The 25838-nt window shown below is 35.7% G+C and overlaps 1 protein-coding gene across 1 annotated transcript; it reads left to right on the top strand.

Moving 5' to 3' along the window:
* Positions 1-21946: 21946 nt before the first annotated feature.
* On the top strand, positions 21947-25511 carry LOC114263570 (disease resistance protein At4g27190-like). The gene is made up of 5 exons (XM_082876433.1): positions 21947-21985; positions 22226-22720; positions 23253-23788; positions 23932-25069; positions 25218-25511. Exons 1-5 carry the CDS (start codon positions 21947-21949, stop codon positions 25509-25511), a joined length of 2502 nt encoding a protein of 833 aa, XP_082732559.1.
* The last annotated feature ends 327 nt before the right edge of the window (positions 25512-25838 follow it).

Genomic DNA, 25838 nt, shown 5'->3' with positions numbered 1-25838 from the left:
TGGCATTTCTTTCAAAAAACTGTTTTCTCAAAACGATTTGCCAGATTTGGACTCTTTGGTTCAGATTAAGAACCGTGACACAAATCGAGTCCGAACTGTAGCGAGGTCCCTCGCGGACGTGCTACAAGTTGCTAGTCTCCAAAAGAGGCCCTAACTTAGCTATTTCAATTTTAGCCCGCAAAAATATATATGTAAATTCCAAACCTATCTACCTAATCCAATAGAGATGAGCTATTAATTAATTTATATATATGTATATATATATATTTTTGTCTTGAAGGGCTGTTAGTAATTGAGGTTACACAACCTATTTTTTTTAGGTACATTTAGAGTGACCAAAAATAAATAGTTGAAAATTTAAACCCATACCTTAATAATTTAATTTTTAAATGAAAAATAGAATTTTCATACATAATATATATGAGTTATTCACTTAGACCAAAATAAATAAATAAAGGAAAGAAGAAGTTATTTTTTTCAATTACTTGTCTTTAGTTAGGGTTTATTTCACTTCTTTTTTTAATTTTTTTTTTTGAATTAATGCCAAATTACCTAGTTCATCTCTAAATTATCAATTGAGTTATAAATCAAAGTTCACTCAGTCGTTAACTATCGATTGAATCTATTAAATACCTAAAGTATTTAATTCAAATCTATTTAGTCCGTAAAAACATTAGAAAAATAAAATACATGCCCATAACTATTAAAATGAGTAAAATACCCTACTTAGTTAATATTTTATTTTAGAAACCTTAAATTTCTATTATGTCTTTAAAAAATAGTTGTTATGGTGAATTTCCTTCATAAGGGTAGGGATAATTAGTATTTTCTTATTTATCTTGTATAATAGCTACTTGCTTACCTCGTTTATAATTTTTAATTGATTGTCTTTAAATTTTTTGTTAATTATTTTTTTATTCTATTACTATTTGTAGCAAAGTGCTATTATTTAAAATATATTATTTTACTTTTTCAATATATATAATACTCAAATGATTTTATTAGTAAACTTGAGAAGTCAGGTCTTGATACTAGTAATTTAAACACACAGTAAAATAAAACACATTTTAAAGATGAAATATAAATTTAAAATTTTTTCCGAAATAAAATTTTAACTAGATAGAATTTTTTACTAATTTATAATACTCTTGGGCTTATATTTTATTATTGTAATTATTTTAAAACTAAATACTTTTGAATTAAATACTTTCAAAATATAATAGATTAAATCAATGATTTAAAGACTCAATAAATTTTGATTTATATATTTTAAAAATTAAGTAAATTCAATCAATAATTTAAAAAGTAAATAGACAATTTGATAGGAGTAGAAAGTGAAATAAAGGCTTTGTTTGGTGTAGAATTCCAATCATGACTCCATATTTATATTTGAGTATGGTGTTTGGATATAACTTTCAAAAATTAATTCCACATCAACTTGTGAAAACTTGTTCCAGGCGGGATTTTGAATTTTGTGGTCCTCCCGGACGTCTGGCTGGTTGATCGAAACAGTGCTATTTTTTTTTAGCAATTAGCATCTATTATTTTTTGTATTTTAAATAAAAAATATTTTTGGAATTTTTAATTTTTTTTATGAGTTTTGAATAAAATTTTGGGTTATGTGTTTGGTTATAAGTTGTAAATTTTTAAATCAAATATCATATGTCACATTAAAAATTTCAAACTCAATTCAAAGTTCTTTTCAAAAATCATGACCAAACAAATTTTCCAAAGTTCTTTTCAAAAATCATAAATCTTGACCAAACAAAATTTTCACACTCAAATCATAATTTCAAAACTCATAAACTCAAAATACAACTTTATTCTCAAATTATAATGCTAAAACTTTACTAAATGCTGTGTTTGGTAACGTTTATGTTTTCAGTTTATATTTACAAAAATTTTATAAACTGATTTTTGTTTATTTTTTGTTTATTTTTAGAAAAACATAAACTACAAACGTATTTGGTAATTGAAAAAATGTTTAAAAAAAATTAAAATATAAAAAAGAGTGAGAAATGGCAAGTGGTGACAAGTGGCGGCGGAAGACGGCGGTGGAAAGTGGTGACAGTGGGTGGTGGGTAGCTGGTGGCGGTGGGTGGTGGCGGGTGAGTGGTGGTGGTGGTGGTGGGTGGGTTGGTGACGGTGGCGGGTGGTAGTGAGTGGGTGGTGGTGGTGGTGGTGGCGGCGGGAGGTTGGTGGTGGTGGCAGGTGGGTGGCGGATGACGGATGGCGGGTGGTGGGGGGTGGTAGCAGGTGGTGGGGGTGGTAGCGGGTGGGTGGCAGTGGTGGGTGGGTGGGTAGCGGTGGTGGATGGGTGGGTGGGTGGGTGACGGTGACGGGTGGTGGATAGTGGTGGTGGTGGTGGTGACGGGTGGTTGGTGGTGGTGGCAAGTGGGTGGCGGGTGGGTGGTGGTGGTAGATAGGTGGCGGGTGGTGGTGGTAGGTGGGTGGGTGACGGTGGCGGGTGGTGGGTGGTAGCGAGTGGGTGGCAATGGTGGTGGTGGCGGGTGGGTGGTGGTGGTGGGTGGGTGGGTGATGGTGGCGGGTGGTGGGTGGTAGCGAGTGGGTGGTGGGTGGTAGCGAGTGGGTGGTGGTGGTGGTGGGTAGTGGTGGCAGGTAGGTGGCGGATGGCGGGTGGTAGCGGGTGGGTGGTGGGTGGGTGGGTGACGGTGGCAGGTGGTAGCAAGTGGGTGGTTGTGGTGGTGGTGGTAGCAGGTGGTGGTGGCAAGTGGGTGGCGGATGGCGGGTGGCGGGTGGTGGTGGTGGTGGTGGTAGTGGGTGGGTGGGTGACGGTGGCGGGTGGTAGGTGGTAGCCAGTGGGTGGTGGGTGGTGGTGGCAGGTGGGTGGTGGGTGATGGTGGTGGTGGTGGCGGCGACAGCGGCAAGGGGTGGGTGGTGGTGGCGAGTGGGTGGCAGGTGGGTGGTAAGTGGTGGTGGCAGGTGGTGGTGGTGGGGGGTGGGTAGTGGGTGGTGGTGCCGGAAGACGGTGGTGGAAAATGGTGGCGGGTGGTGGCTAGTTTTGGGTGATAAAAAAAAAAAAAACTCAAAACTCAAAACGAAAACACATTTTTTGTGTTTTCATTTTTTGGCCGAATTTATAAACTGAGACCACTGATTTATAAATCAAAAATTTTACCAAATAAGTTTTTATTTGAATTTTTTAAATTTTTGTAAATATAAACAGAAAACTGAAAACGTAAGTGTTACCAAACGGCACCTACCTAATCTTTTTAATTAATTTATGTTTTATGGTTGAGTGGTCAAGTCAATACACCCCTCATTTCCTTCTAGCAGGAAGGTCCCCCTTTCATCTCTACTATTGTCTAGTGAACAGTGAGTAGTGCTGAAACTCCAACGAAGGGGCCGGTGATAAAGAGCCTAGCCATGATAGCTCTCAAGCTCCTTCAGCTACACTGCAGTATAGCTCAAGCTCCAGCCATCATAATCAGTTGACAGCTTCATCAGCACCTGCAACTGCTTTAGCTAAGCCACTGCATCAGTTAGACAGTTAGGCAGTTACAGAGTAAACTGAAGTTAGTTAGTTTGTTATGGTTTAGTTAACTTGAACCAAAGTTACTTAGTGTGGTTTATAAATATCTTCATCTCTGTATTTGTAATTCAATTTTGGGAATTAATAGAAAAGTTTTGATATCTGCAAAATATCTTTTAGCCAGTTGCTCGAATAAATGTTTAAAAATGGAAAAAACCTGTAGGGGTAGACAATAAAGTTTCAGCAAAACGAAGCGAGGACTAGAAGACCAACCTATTGAGAAAATAAACAAACAGCCTTTTTGTTGATTTCTTCTAGTATTTTGCTAAGGGTTGACTTGACTCTCATGCATATTCCCTAGTTTTCCTTCCATATTCAACAAGGCATTTGCTCCTTACTGATTTTTCTTCTTCTTCACAATATAAATTGAGTTGAATTCAGTATTTGGAACATTTACCTTGTTTACTTGAAGAATTTGGGAAGAGATGTGAAAAAGGAAAGAAAAAATATAAGTGAAATGTAAATAAAATATACCTATGTTTCATTTAGTTTCATATATTTTTTATTCTTTTTATTTCCAAATCCTTTTTCAAATCCTCCAACCAAACAAAGCATTAATCGTATTGATCATGTTTATTACTGTCATTTTGATTCCATATAAGGTTTGATCTAGAGGAAAAGAAGAGAGCATCCGATATTTTCTTCCAAACTAAAAAAATAAAGAAAAAAGAAAAAGAAAAAAAAGAGACCTTCACTTAGTACCTATCTAAGGCCAATAATGTTTAGACTTTAAGGTTTAAGGTAATAATTGTGCTTCTCATATAGTAACCAGCCATTGATTCTTTCTATAATTGTCCACAAATTGTGCGGCGCATCAAGTAGTTGTGAACCAACCAATTGTGAATCTCCTATATTGTGAACCAACCAATAATTGTGCTTCACATCAAATAGGTATGTTTGGATCTTGGATTGGTTGTGGAAAATGGAAAAAGAAAAGGAAAGAGAAAAGATACAGAAAGAAAGTGAAGTGAAGGAAGCTAAATCTGCCGTTTTCGGTTGGGTTAGAAAAATGGGGAGGTATTATGTTGGCTTTAGAATTCTTTCCAAGGACAGGTTTGTAATTTAGGTGTGCTACAAAATGTTGAATAACTCTTTCAGATTAAAATTCAAGCCAAATAAATAACCATATGTATAGGTTGTGTTTAAAGCATGGATTTAGGTAGAGATTTGGAAAGGGAAAGAATTCAAATCTGTTGGAAAATAATGGGTTTTGGCTACTTTAATGCAATATTAAAGTGGGTGCCAATCCTCAATTCAAGTGGATTAAAGTGGGTTTAGATTCCTTGTAAATGCAATCTTTACATCACAAAAAGAATGACAAAAAATCATTAAGATTTGAATGAGAAATTGATTCTTTAAGTTGGCCTCATGAAAGAGGTATTGGAAAAGGTGGTTGCAGAATTATACACATTACACATGTGTATAACTTCTCTATAATAATGATGATGGATTAAAGCCATCAATTGGAAGCTTCGCAAAATTAAGTCTAACCATCAATTGAGAGTTTTGCAAGATTAAGTCTAGCCATCAATTAGAAGTTTTGCAAAATTAAGGTAGCGTTTGGTAGAGTTTTGTAAATGTGATTTGAGAGTATGAGTTATATTTTGAGTTTGTGTGTTGTGGAATTATGATTTGAGTGTAGAAAATTTGTTTGGTAAAGAGTTTTGAAAATAGTTTTGGAAAAGAGGTTTGATTTGAGTGGGGAATTATTGATGTGACATTTGATATGTGATACAAAAATTTACAACTCATAACTAAATATACAATTCAAAATTATTTTAAAGCACATAAAAAATTTAAAAATTTTCAGAAAATATTTGTCCCGATTATGTAAATCAATTGCAAAAAAAAAAAAAAAAAAAAAAAAAAAAAAAAAAAAAAAAAAATCTGGAAATCAGCCGGACATCCGGGTGGACATCCGGGTGGTCTACCGGGTGGTCATCCGGGTGGTCTACCGGGTGGTCATCCGGTGGACAGAAAACACGCCTGTGTGCGCAGAGTTCTCTGCAGAGAGCGTAGAAAATTGATTTGAAAACGTAACCAAACATGATGCTCCAAAACACACGTAGAAAATTGATTTGGGAATACAAACAAACAGAGCCTAAATCTCTTGCATTTGTTGCAAGAGCTTTTTCCTCTCTCCCTCAATGTGTATAAAAGGAGACCCTCTCCTTCAATCTTCAACACAAGAAACTGCTGCTCTTCCTGTCTTCATAAGTTTTCCAGTTTTATATTATTTTCTTTCTGTGAGAGAGTAGTACAAAGTTCTGTTCGCCAAAGCTACTCAATTGGTGTATTGCTGTAGTTGGTTCAACCGTCGTGTCCTGGCCGACAGACGTCTAACAACCTCTAGTACTCAATCAGAAGGCAGCAAATCTGTTTTAAGGACACTGTCTAATGCAAGTTTTGGTTTGCTTTCCGTTGCTATTTTATTTTATGATGTATTGTAATTTTCAGCATGGTTTGCTTGTTCTGAAATTTCAATTGTTTATGATAAATCTATTTGTTTTATGTTATCGCACAATTTATACAATAAACTTAAAACATGTTAATATTTTAACATGGAATTAGATAACTAGATTCATATATAATTTCAAGTACTTTTCGTTAAGTATAAAAGAAAATTGGCCTGTTGGTGTATTCTTATGGTTTCATGGATTTGGTGTTACTATTGTGTTTGGTAGAATAATATGTACACTGTTTGCATTTATGGATTTCTATTTTCCTTTTAATACACTGTTTCTGAGGCACACATAGAGTAGTATTGGAAAAAAAAAAAAAAATATAAGGCTTCTGGTAGTGGGTTTGTTGGGGGAAAAAAATTTGAACTTGGTTATTATAGACTTTTAAAGTCATGATTAGGAATTTAAAAGCAAAAGTAAGTAACCTACAATACGTTTTTTTTTTGCTTAAATACTATGTTAGTTATGAGCTTGAACACCTTCAATCTGATTAATATATTAGGCTACTGTTTCTACCTATAGACGTTCAGTTTGCTATCTATCAATAGTAGATTAATGTATGCAAAGTTTAATTAGACTGCTTTTATTTCTAGATCTCTAGCATTTTTGTAGAATTTAGTTTTTATTTGTTCTAGTATAATTTTATTATATGAGTAGTACATAGTTCTGTATAATGCATGCTCATATTTTATAATTTGATAATATAATTTGCATGTGCAAATTTTCTAGGTTTTGTTATGTGCTTATTATTTTAGAATTATTTACATGTGCATTGCTAGCATTATTTACAAATTTATTGTGTAATAATTTTATACATAACTCATGGCTATTAAAATTGTAATTCATTTTAGAGTTATAGGTTTATTTTGTAACTCTTGCCTATTCATATTTTAATTTAATTGTGGAGCTATAAATTTTAATTGTGTAATTTGTCTATACTTGTGTACATGGTTAATGTATGAATTAAATTATGAATTTAATTTTGAAGTTTTAGGTTTATTTTGTAACTCTTGCCAATTAAAAGTGTTAATTGTATATTTATTTACATGATTATTGTGTTATAATTTCATATAACGCTTGTCAATAATTTTATTTAATTTTTAGAGTAATAAGGTTTGTAATTTATTTGAGAGTTGTAAGTTTCATTAACTTGTCTAGCTTTTTAATTTTATTTAATTTTGCTATTTAATTAATTTATTGCTGTTACAGTTTTTTTAGAGTATTTGTTTTGTATTTTATTGTGTTTTTCTGCTAACCTTCTTTACAGGAAGAAAGGGAATGGAAACAAAAATACAAATCCAAGTGAATAGGATTTGGGACTATAAAACAAAATTATGGACTACTAACCTTGTTTTGAACAGAAATACCTAAGCGAGGAGAGGAGTTTAGAAAATGGATAATCCTATTTAGATTGGTTTACATTTGTTTAGTGAAGCAATTTTTTGTTTGGGTTTAGTTGTTTTTTACCAATTGTGTAAAAGCAAATTTTATTTGCTTGTATTGTTAGAAACATTTTATTTGCTTAATCATTGTTGTAGCAATTTTTTACATTGCTTGTAATTTGATTAGCAATTTTTAAATTGCTTGTAAGTTTGGAACTTTGTTTGGTTTTCTGTAATAGAAATCAAAGTGTTTAGCCTTGGCTAAAGAGTAGTTCTTATTTGTTCAGATATGACAACTAAGATGGATTTGGTTTCAAACCTTTGGGGTTTGAGGAAGTCTTTGGGTTTAATCATTTTATTCCCAAAGTGTTGGAAAACCAAGTTTGGAGAAAGTCTTTGGTTATAATCTGATTATTTCCAAAGTGTTTTGGTTTTGAGAAAAGAAACCAAATTTTAGCATTAGCTAAAATATTTCTAATTTTTATTCAGAAATAATGGGTTCAGTTCCGGGAGTACCAGTTAACTTTTATGAGTGGTGTAATTCGTGTAGCAAATTTTGTTTACTTGGGAATTGGTTTGTTTTAACCTGGTTTATCCCCTAGAAAATTTAATTCTAAATTTGTTTTCCATGGACTAGGAGTCAACATGCTCTTGAAAGTTTTTTCTAAGGTTAACTGGGTCTTAAGTGGGACCGGTGTGACCCCTCTAGTCTTCCTGGAAACTTTCCTGACCATGTTCGATTCTAAGGTAAGTGGTGAGATCAGTTTTGAATTAAATTTCAAACTGTGGATTTTCTAGTGTTAAGTTTAGTTTTTGGAAAAACAGAATAGTGAAATTCTGTTGTGACTTTTCAAAAATGGCTTCAAGAGGTGACAACAAAAATGTTGTTCCACTTGACAACCTTAAGCCTTGCTAGATTCTTAAAGAAAATTTAGAGAGATCAAGTGTGATTAAAGGAAATCATAAGATTGCATGATAATATCTTTGAATTAATTAGAGGAAATTAGTATGTTATCCTTGTGTCAATTATGGCATATATGATTGCTATGTGACTTTGCTTGAAAGCAAAAGATGAGACAACGCATTAGGGTGGATGAATATACTTTTGAATTTTTAAATTCCAAATATATTTTAAATTGGTGGCTCATAGTGAGTTCAAGATCACTGATCACAGAGATAGAAAACTGGTGGTTCCTAGGAGGTGTAAGACCACTGGCTACATAGTTATGAGATTGTGGTTCCTAGTAGTGAACAGATTACTGATCACATGTCAAGATATGATGGTTCCTAGTAGTGGAGAGGCTACTGATCATATGTCAAGACATGGTGATTCCTAGTAATGAAAGAGTCTATTGATCCTATGTCAGGACGTTGTGATTCCTAGTAGTAAAGTGACTACTGATCGCAGGTTAAACCATTGTGATTCCTAGTAGTAGAAAGTCTACTAACCATATGCTAAGATATTAGTGATTCCTAGTGATAAGACTACTGGCCATGTTATGAAGTTCCGAAGAATAGACTATTGAACACTGGACTTGTGTTTCCTAATAGTAAGACTATTGGTTTCAAAGTGATAGGTTGGACCAAATATGTTTGGGTGCCTAATTCGGTTGATGACATTCTGGGAATGTATTTATTGTGATATGATTTTGAGAGTTTCATAATCATTGTGATACAAGGAATTGTTTAAAGACCCTGTATGAATTTTTAGAAAAAGCCAAAAGGCTTTGTATAAATTTTACAAATGTGGGGGTGTCATGCAAAAGGTAGGAATACCTAAACCCAAGAGGGTTAGGATAAGCCTAAAAATCCATTGACTTTGTATTCAACAGTTATGCACAATATAGCAGTGTATATCGATTTCTTGTGTTTCAGTCTGCTATTCTAGATATACATAAGAATGCTATCATGGAATCTAGAAATGCATCTTTCTTTGAAGATGTATTTCCTTATCATATCCAAGAATGGGTAGAGTTCCATGAAAGAGATTGATGGTGACAATGATCACATAGATGATCAATCAGATGATCACATAGATGATCAAGTTGGGGACGTAGATGAGCCAAGAAGGAGTAAGAGGGCCAGGACTGCAAAGTCCTTTGGTTCGGACTTCTTGACTTATATGTTAGAGGGAGAACCTCGAACTTTCCATGAAGCTGTGACTTCACCTAAAAGTCCTTTGTGAAAAGAAGTAATTAAGAGTGAAATTAACTCCATCTTACAGAATCATACTTGGGAGTTGGTTGATCTACCCCCAGGCAGTAAGGCCTTAGGGAGTAAGTGGATCTTTAGAAGAAAAATGAAAGCTGATGGGTCAATTGATAAGTATAAAGCTAGGCTAGTTATCAAAGGATACAAGAAGCGAGAAGGCCTGGATTACTTTGATATGTATTCACATATGACAAGGATTATATCCATGTGCATGGTAATTGCAATGGTAGCTTTACGTTGTCTGGAGATACATCAGATGGATATAAAGACAGCTTTCTTAAAAGGATATTTAGATGAAGAAATCTACATGGAGCATATAGCGATCCCGAATTTACCCTTGTTGTACAATGATCCGGACATGTGTCCGTGGATGTTGGTAGTTGATTATTTTCTTGTTTACATCCTTTTTACTTTGTAATTGAGTTATAGGATGTGTTGGGCAGGTTTGTTACAGGTTGGTTGAGTTTAGAAACCAAAACTTGTTGCCCAGATTTTGACCTGTCCGCTCGAGCGGGGGTTTTGGCGCTCGAGCGGGAATTGCACCCATCTAGTATTTCCTGTGCAGTATCGGACACCCGAGCGTGGAGTTGGCCGCTCAAGCGGGGTTGTGTGAGTGCCGCTCGAGTGAGGAGTTGGAAGCTCGAGCGAAGACCTGGTTCTGTAAAAGTTCTGGGAGTGTGTATCTGCCGCTCGAGTGGGATTGTTGACGCTCGAGCGGGAGTCTGTGAGTGACGCTCGAGCGGGGTGTTTGACGCTCGAGCGGGTCGACTGGGTTTAAGTTCCGTGTTTTGACTTTTCAAAACACTTTTTCACTTTCTCTTCTCTCTCCTACTTTTCCAAAAAACACCATTGTTGAGCCTCTCACTCTAGAACTCTACATTCTCTCTAGGTTTTGATCTAGTAGAAGTGATTTGCTCATCTTTGGCCTTTACAAAAATGTTGTTGATCGTCGAGGGCTACATTTTAATCTGAAAATTTCGGGATTTGGAGCACGTTGGGTTTTGTCATCTTCTCCCTTGGGGCTCCGAATTTGAGGTAGGGATATCCTACTCCTCTCTATGGATTTTGTCTTTAAATTTTGGTATTTGGAGATGTTGGGGTTGGTTTGGTAATTTTGTGAAAGTTTGGGGCTTTTGTGTTATTTTACAAAAGTTGGGGTTTTATTTATAATAAACCTAGATGTATGTTTGGTATAGAGAAATGGAATAAATGTTGAATCATTGATGAAAATGGGACCTAAGGGTTGAAATGGTAATTACGAAAAATGACCTAATTACATTATCTGATTAATTGGGATAATTAATTGTGAGAAATGAGGAAATGAAATGGAATTGTTGAGATTGGGAGTGCATGGGGTTAAAGGGTGTAGTTGGTTTGTTTATCACACACCGAATTGAAATGTTGATTGAATATCCATTTGTGCATTTATTTTCTGTTTAGAAATAAATGCTTTGGGCTATCGGTGGAGGATAGTCGTGATTGTTGTAGACAATGCATGATGATTAGGCAAACGGAAACTAATCAATGGAATGTGTCATGAAATTTGACGGTTGATAGAATACATTAACTGTATGTATTGAGTGATTGTATATAGAACCTATGTGTTTGTATACGTTTTGTGTAGAGGAGGAGATGGGGGATGTACTCCGCGGTTTAGGGGGAGATAGGGGATGTACCTCTAAACCGGATAGTGTTGGGAGAAGATAGGGGATGAACTCCGTAGATACAGCTCATATGCTTGTCTAGAGAACTGAAGATAGAGCTCATATGCTTATCTTTGTGAAGTATAGATATAGCTTATATGCTTATCTGTGAATGTGGGATATTGTTGTTATACATATCTGTTGAGAATGTGGATATAGCTTATATGCTTATCTGTGAATGTGGGATATTGTTGTTATACATATCTGTGAGATGATGATAGAGCTAATATGCATATCTGTTGAAAAAGGGAAAATGAATAGTAACTTGGACTTATAAGTCGGATGACATAACATGTGATTTATGTGAATGTATCAGCGTTGGCCATCTATCAATTGCTAATCTTTTAGTCATTGTTCATGGTTGGTTTAGTGTATTTCTACTGGGCTGTGGCTCACCCTATATGGGAATATCATTTTCAGGTACAGGTAGCATGCCACCTCCAAGGACATAGCTTGGGAGGCTAGAGGCGGACATACTTTTGTCGTTTTATTTTAGATGTATTACATGTAAATTCAGGCCAAGGGCTTAATGTGTAAATGAGTTAGCACTCTTTTGTTGTAACCAAGTGTTAACTTGGAAAGCTGTAAGCCCGTAGGGCATTTTGCTTTTGTTGTTAACATGTAATACTTTTTGTAATGAAACTCTGATGAATGTAAGATTGTGAGACTTTTATATATCAATGCATATTTATTTGATGGGTTTAATGTAGTTATTTTGAGGGCGTTACAGAGCAACCCGAGGGATTTTAGCTCCAGGACAAAATAAGAAAGTCTGTAAGCTTGTCAAATCATTGTATGGTTTGAATCAAGCTCCACTATGTTGTCAAATGAATTTAGAATCAATGAATATGACAAGTGCATATATGTTAAAGACACTGACAGAGGTTATGTTATTTTGTGTCTGTACGTTGATGATATACTCATTGTTAGTAGTAATGATAAGATGATTAGAACTACCAAAAGATTGTTAAACTCTAAGTTTGACATGAAAGATATATGCCTTGCAGATATCATTCTAGGTATTAAGATTACCTGAACATCTGATGGTATTGTACTTTCTCAATCTCACTATGTTGAGAAAATACTTGAAAATTTTGGTAAATCAGATACAAGTGTGTCTAGGACACCGGTAGACTTGAGTCTACACTTGACCAAGAATAATGGTGAGAGTGTCTTTCAGCTAGAATATTCTCGAGTCATTGAAAGTTTGATGTATCTGATGAGTTGTACAAGGCCGAATATAGCCTACTCAGTTAGCAAGCTTAGTAGATACACGAGTAATCTAAATGCTACTCATTGGAGGGGTATTATGCGGGTGTTACATTATCTACGCTACACCCAGGGTTATGGGTTGCATTATACCAGATACCCAACGGTACTGGAAGGGTGTAGTAACGCTAATTGGATATCTGATATAAAAGACTCCAAATCCACTAGTGGTTATGTGTTTAACCTTGGAGGGGCGGCCGTGTCTTGGAAATCTTCTAAGCAAACGTGTATATCGAGATCAACGATGGAATTTGAGTTTATTGCTTTGAATAAAGCAACTGAAGAAGCTGAATAGCTTCGCTAGTTCGTTGAGGATATTCCACGTTGGTCGAAACCTGTGCCATCTATTTGTATTTATTGTGACAGCCAATCGACTACTGAACGGGCAAAGAATAATATGTATAATGGAAAGTATAGACATATTCATTGTAGACATAATTTCATACTACAGCTACTCTCGAACGGAGTTGTCACTTTAGCTTATGTAAAGTCTAAGGACAATATTGCAGATCCACTAACCAAAGGGTAAAATTGAGTGTTAGTAGAGAAGTCGTTAGAATGAATGGGTTTAAGATCTTTAGTGTAAGGTGTTACCGTAATGGAAACCCAACCTAATTGACTGGAGATCCCAAGATCTAGGTTCAATGGGACAACCTAATTGCGTGTAACGGTGGTATGTCAGTGAGGAGGTTAAACCTCCAGCCATTTCTTTTATCAGTGATACCTGCAAGTGTAGAGGTTAAGCTGAGCTTTTAATGACTCTAGTGTGTTAAGATGTTGAGCTAAGTGTAGCAGGATACTCAAGGAGAGTCACTTATGTGAGTGTGAAGTGGGGCCGCTTCTATAAGAATTGATAGGGCCTAATTCTTTAAACCACTCATTGAACCGGGCTAGTGTTCTAGGGCCACATCGGACACAACAATGAGAACAGAACGATGGTTGGAGTAATTTTTGTGTGAGGTCTGTTGTCTTGGTTTACATAAATAGTAGAACAGTTCAAGACTTCATGTTCACTGGGTAGCCAATAAATCCGATAGACTTCACTAGGAGGGGTTCAATGCCAAAAGCTACTCTTTCCGATGTCGGGGCTATTCCGTTGCACTCTCTTCGAGTCTTTGTTGTTAAGCGTTGTCCGTTTGTTGTTATTCGGTCAATTTTTATTCATGTGGGGGATTGTTGGAAAATAATAGGTTTTGGTGACTTTAATGTAATATTAAAGTGGGTGCTAATCCTCAATTCAGGTAGATTAAAGTGGGTTTAGATTCCTTGTAAATGCAATCTTTACACCACAAAAAGAATGACAAAAAATCATTAAGATTTGAATGAGAAATTAACTCATTAAGTTAGCCTCATTAAAGAGGTGTTGGGAAAGGTGGCTGCAGAATTATACACATTACACTTGTGTATAAAATGGTTGTAACCCCTCTATAATAATGGTGGATTAAAGCCATCAATAGGGAGTTTTGCAAAATTAAGTCTAACCATCAATTTGGAGTTTTGTAAGATTAAGTCTTGCCATCAATTGGAGTTTTGCAAAATTAAATCACTTGCATTTGTTGCAAGAGCCTTTTCCTCTCTCCCTCCATGTGTATAAAAGGAGACCCTCTCATTCGTTCTTCAACACAAGAAATTGTTGTTCTTCCTGTCTTCATAAGTTTTCCACTTTTATATTATTTTCTTTCTGTGAGAGAGTATTGCAAAGTTCTGTTCGCCGAAGCTACTCAGTCGATGCATTGCTGTAGCTGGTTCAACCGCCGTATCCTGAGAGACAGACGTCGAACAACCTCTAGCACCCAATCGGGAGATGGCGAATTTGTTTTATGGACACTGTCTAGTGCAGGCTTCGGTTTGTTTTTCTTTGCTATTTTATTTTATGATGTATTGTAATTTTCAGCATGGTTTGCTTGTTCTAAAATTTCAATTGTTTATGACGAATCTATTTGTTTTATGTTATCACACAATTTATATAATAAAATCCATGCTCCAAACACAACCTAAAGGTCTTTTTACCTCAATGAAGATGGCTTTAACAGTTAACAAGTGCCAACACAAAAGAGCTAACATAGAAGGGGAAGAAAGGGAGAAATAATTGATTGAATGGACAATACAATTACCGAAGCAAAGATTACAATTGATTGAATGCACAATGCAATTACAAGTTTATATTACCTTGCTAATCTTACTCTTGATCGTCAAATGTACTCCTACCGTTACAAGCTCTGGATCTACGCTACTCCTAACTATAGAAAGCTACTACTAGAAAGTTTAAAAAGGTATAAGTCTGGATATATGGATTTGGGGTTCTTTCTTCTTTGACTGGCCTTGTATTTAAAGGCACAACCACTTCTAACTGCCAGTAACAACACATGAACTTCTTTTTGCTCCTTAGATTTTGACGCATGTCCTTCTTCTTTCCCTTATTTGTTGTCTTTTGAATTTCAATCTGCAATGGGAGTGGGTTTGTACTTCAAAATATCACATGTTTTAATTTATTTCTCAACTCCCATAATTGGCTATGATCTATGGCTGCTCCATTATCGTACGAACTTTTTGGGCTTGTTTATTTTCCTTGAAGGCTCTTAGATTTCCTGTTTTAACTGTAATTTACTACCCAACACTTATTGCTAGCCAATTATTGGCTTTCCATTTCAACAATCAAATATTTGAATTAAATGTAGTTGAATTAACACACTCCCTATAGATTGCCAAAATTATTTGTCTATATTATTGTCGAATGGGTCCCAATTGCCAGTTGGTTTATTTAAGGTGTCAGCAATTTGTCCGGGAAAAAAAAAAATTCTTTTGTTTGGTTACTACCATGAAAAAAAGATTAAGTAATTTCATTTCCCTTTTGTTTCAATTCCTTGACAAATCTAAGATCCAAACATAGCATCAATAGGCTGTATTAGATGTATGTGTATCATATTTTAATTGATATTCTACTTTTGGCTTGGGCTATAACTACCTAAGAGTCACAATGCAGAGTAATAAATGGAACTAGCTTTGTCCTCCAAAATATATCTGCAAATAGATTTCTAAGCCACTTTGCTTTTGACATGCCAATTCTAGAGAAATGAATTGAGATTCCATCGTAAATCCAACGTTTTATTTTGAGTATTTTCATGGAATTGCACTTCCATCGAAATGTATCCCTTGCCAGCATTTGTCTTCTAATTATTAAATACCGATTTTGCATTACAATACCCATAAGGACTACTAGGCTTTCAATTGAGATTTATGCCCATATTTGTAGTACCTCTCCGGTACTTTTAGTAAATGTGTTAAGGGTAGTCCAGTTTCTTGAGTAGGATTTTGAGTGCATCAGCTTAGTTTACTCATGGTTTACCTGTATCTAGCTTGCTTAGTTCATAAAATTTAGTATTTTCAATAATTTGAGCACATTCTGATTGAGATACACTAGAAACTTCTTTTTCTTTAGAGGTATGCTAAGATCATATGATGTTATTGTTAGAAATGGTTTTGGAAGTTTTGGAAAAATTTGATTTTTCCTTAACTTTTGTCTATTTTTCAGCTGAGACCCATGCGCCAAATTTGGTGGGTCTAAGTGGTAACGCGTTCTATGCCGCATTGTGATTCACGTGGTATATTTGGTTGCTCAAAACCATTATCGGGTGAATGGAAAATTGAAGCCAAAGTAAGCTCCATGGAAATGGAGTTTTTGGTGAAGAATCCTTAAAGGTTTGAATAAAGGCTTGTCCCATATTGGTTTGGTGGGAAGAATTTTGTGGGTTTATAAGGCATGGGTTTGTAACTTGGGGTAGGCTCTAAGGGGCACCCAAGTTTTGTAGAGAGGGAGGTTATGGGCAAAGAGGGCAAAAGGAAAGTCTGGACTATTTTGACACATATTCTCCTGTGACAAGAATAACATCCATCTACATACTTATTGCTATAGTAGCGTTGTATAATTTAGAAATACATCAAATAGATAATAAGACAGTTTTCTTAAACGGTGATCTAAATGAAGAGATCTATATGGAGCAATCCGAAGGGGTTGTAGTGCCAGGGCAAGAAAGAAAGTTTGCCAGCTTGTAAAATCTCTTTATGGATTAAAACAAACACCTAAGCAATGACATGAAAAATTTGATCATGCTATGCTCACTAATGGGTTTAAGATAAATGAATGTGACAAGTGCGTCTATGTTAAAAACACTAACCAAGGATATGTCATAATTTGTCTTTATGTGGATGCCATGCTTATCATTGGAAGTAGTCAAAATATGATCAAATCAACTAAGCAAATGTTGAATAGAAGATTTGATATGAAAGATATGAGGGTCGCAGATGTAATATTAGGAATCAAAATTATTAAAACATCTGACGAATATGCATTATCTCAATCACATTATATTGAGAAAATTCTTGGTAAATTTATCAAGGATGATATGAATGTAGCTAGAATACCTGTAGACATCGGTCTTTATTTATCAAAAAATAAAGGTGATGCGGTGTCTCATTTAAAATACTCCAAAATCATTGGTAGCCTAATGTACCTAATGAAGTGTACTCGTCCTGACACAGCTTATGTTGTCAGTAAATTGAGTAGGTACACTAGTAACCCCGGAGAAGACCATTGGAAAGCGATCATTTGGGTTCTTAGATATCTAAGATTTACTCGTGATCATGGTTTGAACTTTACTCGAAATCCAATAGTACTCGAAGGTTATTGCGATGCCAATTGGATATCGGATACTAAAGTTTCAAAATCCACTAGTGGATATCTCTTTACTCTAGGAGGTGCTACTGTTTTTCGGAAATCCACAAAACAAACATGCATTGCAGGATCCACAATGGAATCTAATTTCATTGATTTAGATAAAGCAGGAGAAGAAGCAGAATGGCTTCGTCACTTCTTAGAAGACATTCCAATGTGGCCAAAACCTGTGCCAGCTATCTGCATTCATTGTGATAGTCAATCTGCAATAGGCAAGGCACAAAATCATATGTATAATGGTAAGTCACGACATATTCGTCGTTGACATAATACTGTAAGGCAATTGCTCTCAAATGGAATAATCTCAATAGATTATATAAAATCTAAAGAGAATATTACAGATCCGTTAACAAAATGTTTGATAAAAGAGCAAGTATATAGTTTATCGAAGGAGATGGGATTAAAGCCTATTACATAAGAGTCATCATAATGGTAACCCTACTTATATGACTGGAGATCCCAAGAACTAAGTTCAAAGGGACAACTAAGTTATGTGTGGCTTGCCAGAAATCACCAAACGATTAAAATTCCCTACCCATTCCTATGGTGAGAGTGATACTTGCAACATGTGTTGTATGCAGGGGTTTTAGGATAAGCTTTGCTTTTAATGATTACTTATATCTTGATTTAGGCAGAAAAATCAAGACAAGTATAAGAGATACTCACAATAAGAATCACTTATATGAATGTCGAACTGGGGCCGGTTTTATGAGAATGAAGAGGCTAAATTCTCTAGAAAGCACTGATGAACAACCAGGAGCGTTCAAGGCCAAAATGAACACAACCGTGAGAACCACGATGTGTCAGAAAATATTTTGTGTGAAATCTATTGTCTTGGCTTACACAAACGGCTGAACAATTCAAGGCGTCGTGTCTATTGGTTAGCTACTAAGTTCGATAGGTTATCACTAGGGAAGGTTCAAAGCCGAAAGCTACCTATCCTGATGCAAGATATTTTCGATTTATACTCTTTCGACAAATTCTGCATATTGTTGCATTTCCGTTGTCATCAAATTCCATTCATGTGGGGGATTGTTAGAAATGGTTTTGGAAGTTTTGGAAAAATCTGATTTTTCCTTAACTTTGGTCTATTTTTTAGGTGGGACCCATGCGCCAAATTTGGCGGATCTAAGTGGTAACGTGTTCTATGTCACGTTGTGATTCACACGGTATATTTGGTTGCTCAAAACCATTATCAGGTGAATGAAAAATTGAAGCCAAGGTAAGCTCCATGGAAATGGAGTTTTTGTTGGAAAATCCTTAAAGGTTTGAATAAAGGCTGTCCCACATTGGTTTGGTGGGAAGAATTTTGTGGGTTTATAAGGCATGGTTTGTAACTTGGGTTAGGCCCCAAGGGGCACCCAAGTTTTGTAGAGATGGAGGTTATGGGTAAAGTGGGTTAGACCTATTAGACCCAAAAATAAACACATGCATGCCCTGTCGCCCGTCTGGCCGGGCTGGGCTGGGCCTAGGTTTTGGCACGGGTGTGAGGTTGAGTTGGGTTTGTCCGGCCCAATACTAATTATTTTTTGGGCCAAAAACTTTTGAATTTTATTTTTCTAAAATTAAATTCTAATTTTTTGGAATTTGAATTTCAGAAATTAATTTCAAAAAATTTTTGCCCGATTTTCCTCCACCAAAATTCTGCCGGTTTTTATCTGTTTGAATTTAAACTTGAATAGTTTCAGTATCTATTCAAATTCAAACCCAAACATTGCCATATTTGTTCATTCAAACTGAACAGGTTTGCACCTGTTTATTTCAAACCAAATAGCCACATTTTCTCGTATAAATAGACAGACCCTCTATTGATTATTTTCATTCAGGAAATTCGTTCTTTCCTCTGTAATTACTCTCTACATTTTGCTGCATATAATTTTCTGTGAGAAATAGTACAAACACAAAGTGTGTTCGTTGTGCAAATAATTTGTAGTGCTGCTATTGTTTGCTGTTGATCATTTTATTCTAGGAGATAGACGTCCACATTCTGAAAGCACCGTGGAGAGGACAAATCTGCCTTAAGGACACAGTGTTAAACATTGGACTTGATCAGAAAATTTGTTCAACAAATTAATTTGGTAAGCAATTAATTTACTTTTCTGTTTTATTATTTTTCTGTTTCAGATTTTGATTTTGTTTTTTATAACAAAATAAAAATCTGTTTTATTTATTTTATTTTATTTTATGGTTTGATTTTTGTAATCAAACAAACTCTCTCCTTTCCTTTATTTCTTCTATATTCCGTTTGTTATTAAGTACACAAATAAAATTTATTTTTTAAATACAGTGAAGATTGTCGGACAGTTATCAGAGGGGCTTAATCATAATGATTAAATTTCTGTAGTGCCTTTTCTACATAGTGAGGCTGGGTCAATATCAGCTAATTTGATCCACATATTATTTAAATACCTAAGACTACATGTACTTCCCTCCTATTAGGCCTTTGACGGGCAATTTTGACGGAATTTACCCATTTCCCACCTGAATGAACCACGCTTTTATCCCTAAAATTCCCATAAATCCATAGTTTTGTTTGCGATTTGCTGTGTTAAAATCAATTGGTTGGGTGCTATCGATCAGAGGCCTTAACGGGGTCCTGGTACTACTCAATCTGAACGCATCCTTCGCTTGGATCACCAACCTATGAAGGTCCCCAAAAAGTGGCTGGGAACTGAGCCTTTTAGAACTGCATTAGTCAGCCTTGAACCTCATCTACATGCAAAAAAGCTCCCAAAAGAGTCAGCCAAAATCCTACTAGTAAGTAGGAACACTCTGTATCACGTTTTTTGAAAAACAAACAAAACCTTGTGAATGAGGGGAAGGGGATGCACCAATCATTTGCTGTACTTGCTAACACCAAGTGATTGTTGCATCCACAGAAGAAGAAAAGGAAAGCCCCATGCATAGTCTATGCCACCATCTGAAAGGCAAGTTCAAATTTAGACATCTGCACAAGCCACCGTGGAACACGAGAATCAGCTTCAGTTCAACCTACAAACAGATCACATTGTTGAACTGGCAGCATTAACTCAGAGAATGAATGAACTAATGCCACTATCCAAGCAGTGACTACTATCCAAAGTTTTAAAAGGCTTGTGCACACTGTCTGAGACATGCGCCTTAGGTGCGTCTTGTACACTTTTTACGTATAAGCATGTGAGGAGTACACATATGAAGAGTTTGTTTTAGATACTTGTTAAACTTGGTCCAGTAGATGGTTTAAACATAAAAAAGTAAAAAATAGAAAGAATCATTTTTGCAACTATATTCTATTAAGAAAATGACCAATCAAGAAACAACTCAAAGTTAATGCTCAATGAGAAGCTCAATCAATAAAGCTAAGAATACCAATTTCATATTCAATAAAGCAAAGCTTCCTTCTCGGTAGTGAGCCTTGAGTAGAAAAGTATTTACACCTTCATATTTAATTTTGATGTATTTATTTATTATTTTAAAATATTTAAATTATTCACTAAATATAAAAATTTAGAATTTGAAATGCTTACGCCTCAACAGCTTAAAGCTTACGCTTCACCTCATAAGGGACAAAACCCTTCATGTTACACATTTGCCTTTAAAAACTTTGCTACTAACCGAGGACAACCAACTCCTTCAAACACAGAAACAATATCTGGAACGAAAAAACTGCCATTATCGATAGTGTGACTCTGGGATTTTTTTCAGAGTAGACATTCAAAAATTTAAACTTTATAAATCTACTAATTTAGACTTTTCAAATCACTCTCTCTCTCACACACACACACAAAATCAATATATTGTTATCATTATTTCAAAAGCCAAAATGTGGATATAAAAACTTTTATGTAAATATTGTTTGTATTTATCACTAACATGATAAAATGAGACTTTTTTCTTATAGAAGTTTCACTATGGTTAATTTGTGCAGTAAAATAAATTTTTGATTGGTCAATAAATTTTGAACAAGAATAGGCATATAAGATTTAAGACAAGAAGTAAAATATGTGGATGTATATTTTATACTAGATAATTGTCTAAAAAATATATATATACTAGAGAGAATAAACAAAAACAAAGAAGAATCTATATATATAAACTAAAACCATATATATATATATATAAAGAGCATTAATGACCACATTTTCTTACTATGTTTTATTTATTGTCTCATGCGTCAACACTATAATAGTAACAAGTATGAGTGGTGATATTCATTAAACTAATACAATATTGACACAAAGTAATAAACAAATTATGGTAAGAAAAGATGGTAATCCTAACATTCATTGGGTGTTCAATGGAGTGGAGTGGAGTGGGTGTTTAACCAAGTGAGTTGGGTTGGTTGGGTATTCAATGGAGTGGGATAAGGTGTTCAAACTTAGAGAATGAACAATTTTAATATATATATATATATTGCTAATTTATTAAACCATTCTTTTTTTTTGGGTTATGCAACTGCATACCCCACCCAAAAGGTAGAGCCGCCCATGATTATCGAGGGGAATCTCACTGGCCACTCTGGCCCCACAACCTCGAGTCCAGTTTGTGCTAACTGCCACCCACATTCCTCACACTCACGGAGTGCATCAAACTGGATTACTTCCTACTTTACCACTCTTCGGTTGATAGTATTTGGCATAAATAGATGCGTTAAAATGTCCTTATTGTGCTCCAATGTCTTATGTGATGCTAACGTAAGCAATTTTCGTCTGCTTTTTAGACATCAGTTAGGATGGGACTACATTGAATTAATATGTGAAATTTGGGGATGCAATTGATACAATTTAAAGATTAGGGACAGAAATTAAATAATAGATATACTTTAGGGACCATTTGTGTAATTTATTCTTTTTTGGATATAGCAACTAGTGCTCTCGGTCCATCCTTGCAGTTATTAATTCTAACGTTTTCTTCCTTCTAACTTTTTGTTACAGAGTACAAGTTTCTTGGTGCCTGTTGAGGCAGCAGCTTCTGCTGTAATGGAGGTTGTCTCTAAAGGTGGGACAACATTCTATGGTGGTTTCATGGACAAAATTTCTGCTTCAAACAGTTTGGAACAGATTCATGGAACTCTGAATGATGCTGTGAAAAGATTACTTGCTAAAAGGGACAGTTGCCAGAATGGACTCCAGAGACACAAGAACAAGATGCCAACTAATACTTGCAATAACTGGGTTTGCAGGGTGTTGAAGATTGAGGAGGATGTGAAAGATTTTGAAAGCAAATTTGAAAAAGAAAACAGAGGTTCACGAGTATGGCATGTTCTTTCACGTTCAGAGTTCTGCCAAGAGATGAAAGATAAGTGGGAAAGAGTTCTCAAACTTTTGGAAGAGAGCAATCAACTGGGAGAATATTTGGTTGATCAACCACCAAACTTAAATTCTTCTGTAGGAAGAGTGTGGAAAGCACACTACAATCAGGGCGGTCTGGTAGGGTTTGCAGTTCATTGTCTATCAGAGAGATCCAATTTTTCTCTAACCAATATCTTTTATCTGGGGGTTTTCGTAACGCTTCGTTGGTTTTCACCAAGAGTTTACATTCACCATCATGTAAAGCCACTTGCCTGATAATTTTGTGCATCCTCACATATCCTGTGGTCAAACCTTCATCAAGTAAGGATACATTCTTCAGATGCTGCAATATGCTACGACCATTGATGCGGCACTCATCTGCATCATCATTACTTCCAAGAAAACATTCAGCAGCCCAACACTCCAACAAACAATCTATGAGAATATCACTATCTTCAGAATATTTGGTAGAAGTGATGGGAGCACCAGAAATCCAAAAATTTCGCACATTTCAAATGCACGTGGATAACATTTTGAATTTGCTAAGGAATGACAAAGTTAAAGGGATTAGAATCCATGAAATGGTGGGGAGTGGTAAAACACCATAATGCTAAGCTTGAATAACCACAAAGAAGTTGGCAATTTGTTTGATATTGTCATCTGGGTGAAGGTTTCAACAGAGGGTAGCAAGGAGAATTTGAGCACAGAGCAGTTGCAACGGGCTATTGTGTGTAGACTGAAACTTGATATGGAAATCACCAGCGATACTTATGAAGTTGCGAAGAGAATATCAGAAGACTCGAAAGGTAAAAGATATTTGCTACTCTTGGATAATGTGAAGCAAGACCTAAACTTGTATGGCCTCCTGGGAATTTCAGAAAGTACGAATGGTAGCAAGATAGTATTGACAACTAGATTTGGTCATGTCTGTTCCTCGATTGTGAATATGGTCATCAAGGTGAATTACTTATCACAAGATGAGGCCTGGAAAATGTTTCAGGATATCTTGGGATGCCCAGTATTTAAAGATCATAGAAAAATCTCACAATTTGCCTGGAAAATAGTTAACAAGTGTGGTGGTCTTCCACTCGTTATAAAAATGGTAGCGAGTGACTTCAGAATGAGAATCAGTGAAGATCAATGGGTTGATGGATTTAACAACTTCAGAAACTGGCCTGACATCAAACACGAAGGAATGGGGGAACTGTATAAATTGTTGAGTTTCTGCTGCAATAATTTGAACAGTGAATAGAAGAATTGCTTTCGCTATGGTGCATTATATTCTGAAGATAGTGATATTCCCATAGATTGTTTGTTGGAGTGTTGGGCTGCTGAATGTTTCTTAACAGTAATGGTGATGCAGATGAGTGCCGCATCAATGGTCGTAGCATATTGCAGCATCTGAAGAATGTATCCTTACTTGATGAAGGTTTGACCACAGGATATGTGAGGATGCACAAAATTATCAGGCAAGTGGCTTTACATGATGGTGAATGTAAACTCTCGGTGAAAACCAATGAAGCGTTGCAAAAACCCCCAGATAAAAAATATTGGTTAGAGAAAAATTGGATCTCTCTGATAGACAATGAACTGCAAACCCTACCAGACTGCCCTGATTGTAGTGTGCTTTCCACACTCTTCCTACAGAAGAATTTAAGTTTGAATACAATCCCTACTTTATTCTTTGAGTATATGGAAACTCTCGCAGTTTTGGATTTGTGTTGTACAGGAATTGTGTCATTACCACAATCCATATCAAAGTTGATCAGCCTCAAAGTGTGTTATCTAAATGGTTGTAGGTATTTGACGGAGCTTCCTTCTCAATTGGAAGGACTTAAGCATCTTGAGGTGCTTGATTTTCGAGGTAGTGGGGTCAAAAGTATACCATCTTTCATTGAGAAATTGATGTGCCTAAGGCGTTTGTTACTATCATTTACTGACAACACTTTTTCAAGGGTAGCTTCTAATTGCAAAGTGATTTCCAAGCTTTTTGCATTAAAGGAATTGATCATGGATGTGAAAGCTCCTTGCAAGCAATGGAGTGTTAAGATGCTAAATGCTACCATAGAAAAGATCGTTCCTGTAAAACTAACCGCTCTCCAATTCCAGTTTTCGGATGAGATAGTAGATATCGTAAAGCTGGAGGCATCTACTACATATATCTGTGTTCCCAATGCAGACATTCTTAGAATTTTCATCAAGAGAGACGACCTTTACTTTGCATCATTTCAAGTCTGCATTGGTTGCCACTCAACCTGTCCTAGAATTCCTATGTCATACCTGTATGAAAGGTACATGAAATGTGGAAGTTTTAATCCTACTGTTTCAGAGTTACTTGCTAAAGTTGATGCATTCGAATTGGTCAACCACCCTGCTGAGAATCTAATGAAGTTTTTTAAGAGCATGGATCAGGTCCAAGGTTTGCTAATTGAAAGTTGCAATGCAATTGGAACAATTGTGGATGGTAATTCAACAATAAACAGCCCCGTATTGCCAAACCTAGAGCGACTATACATAAAGAACATGCCAATGTTGAAAAGCATTTTTGGAAGGTTATTTGCCTTTTGGTAGCCTATGCAAAATAAAGACTCTAGTTGTGAGTGATTGCCCGATGTTGATCAATGTATTTTCTCAGGGGTTGGTTCAGCAACTTTCTGGAATCCAGCAACTAGAAGTTGAAGATTGCTGTGAAATTGAAGAGATAATTACGGAATTTGAGAATACTGGAACGGATCCATTTGTGCTCCCAAATTTGGAGAAAATGACACTTCATAATATGCCAAAATTAAGGAGCATTTGCACAAATGAATCATTGGAGTGGCACTCCTTAAAGCAACTTGAGATACATGGTTGTCCCAACTTGAGTAGACTACCTTTCAATAGGGAAAATGCATTGAACCTGAGATCAATTAAATCAGAGCAAGATTGATGGAATGCACTGCAGTGGCAACGAAATAAGGTCAAAGAAAACTTTCAACAATATTGCACCTTCAGGTAATTATTGCTCTTTTGGAGATCTTCGATGATAAGATACTAGTTAATAATGTTGAATAACTTGATACACATTGTTGGGCTCATTTCCTGATAGCTTAAGCTTTTGGGACTAGTGGGGGAGGTGTTGGGTTCAAGTTTCTTCATTTTCATTTGGTCTCCATTTGCATTCTTTCTTCAATATGTATGAATGTTTGCATCTCCATGTGCAAGACGGGGTTGCACGTAATAAAGGGTGTTGAATAGCTTGGTATAAATTGTTTGG

The sequence above is a fragment of the Camellia sinensis genome, chromosome 6, assembly GCF_055761805.1.
Source record: "Camellia sinensis isolate YWXY chromosome 6, ASM5576180v1, whole genome shotgun sequence".
NCBI lineage: Eukaryota > Viridiplantae > Streptophyta > Magnoliopsida > Ericales > Theaceae > Camellia > Camellia sinensis.
The sequence above is the reverse complement of the archived record's forward strand: the minus strand, read 5'-3'. Positions and strand labels throughout refer to the sequence as shown.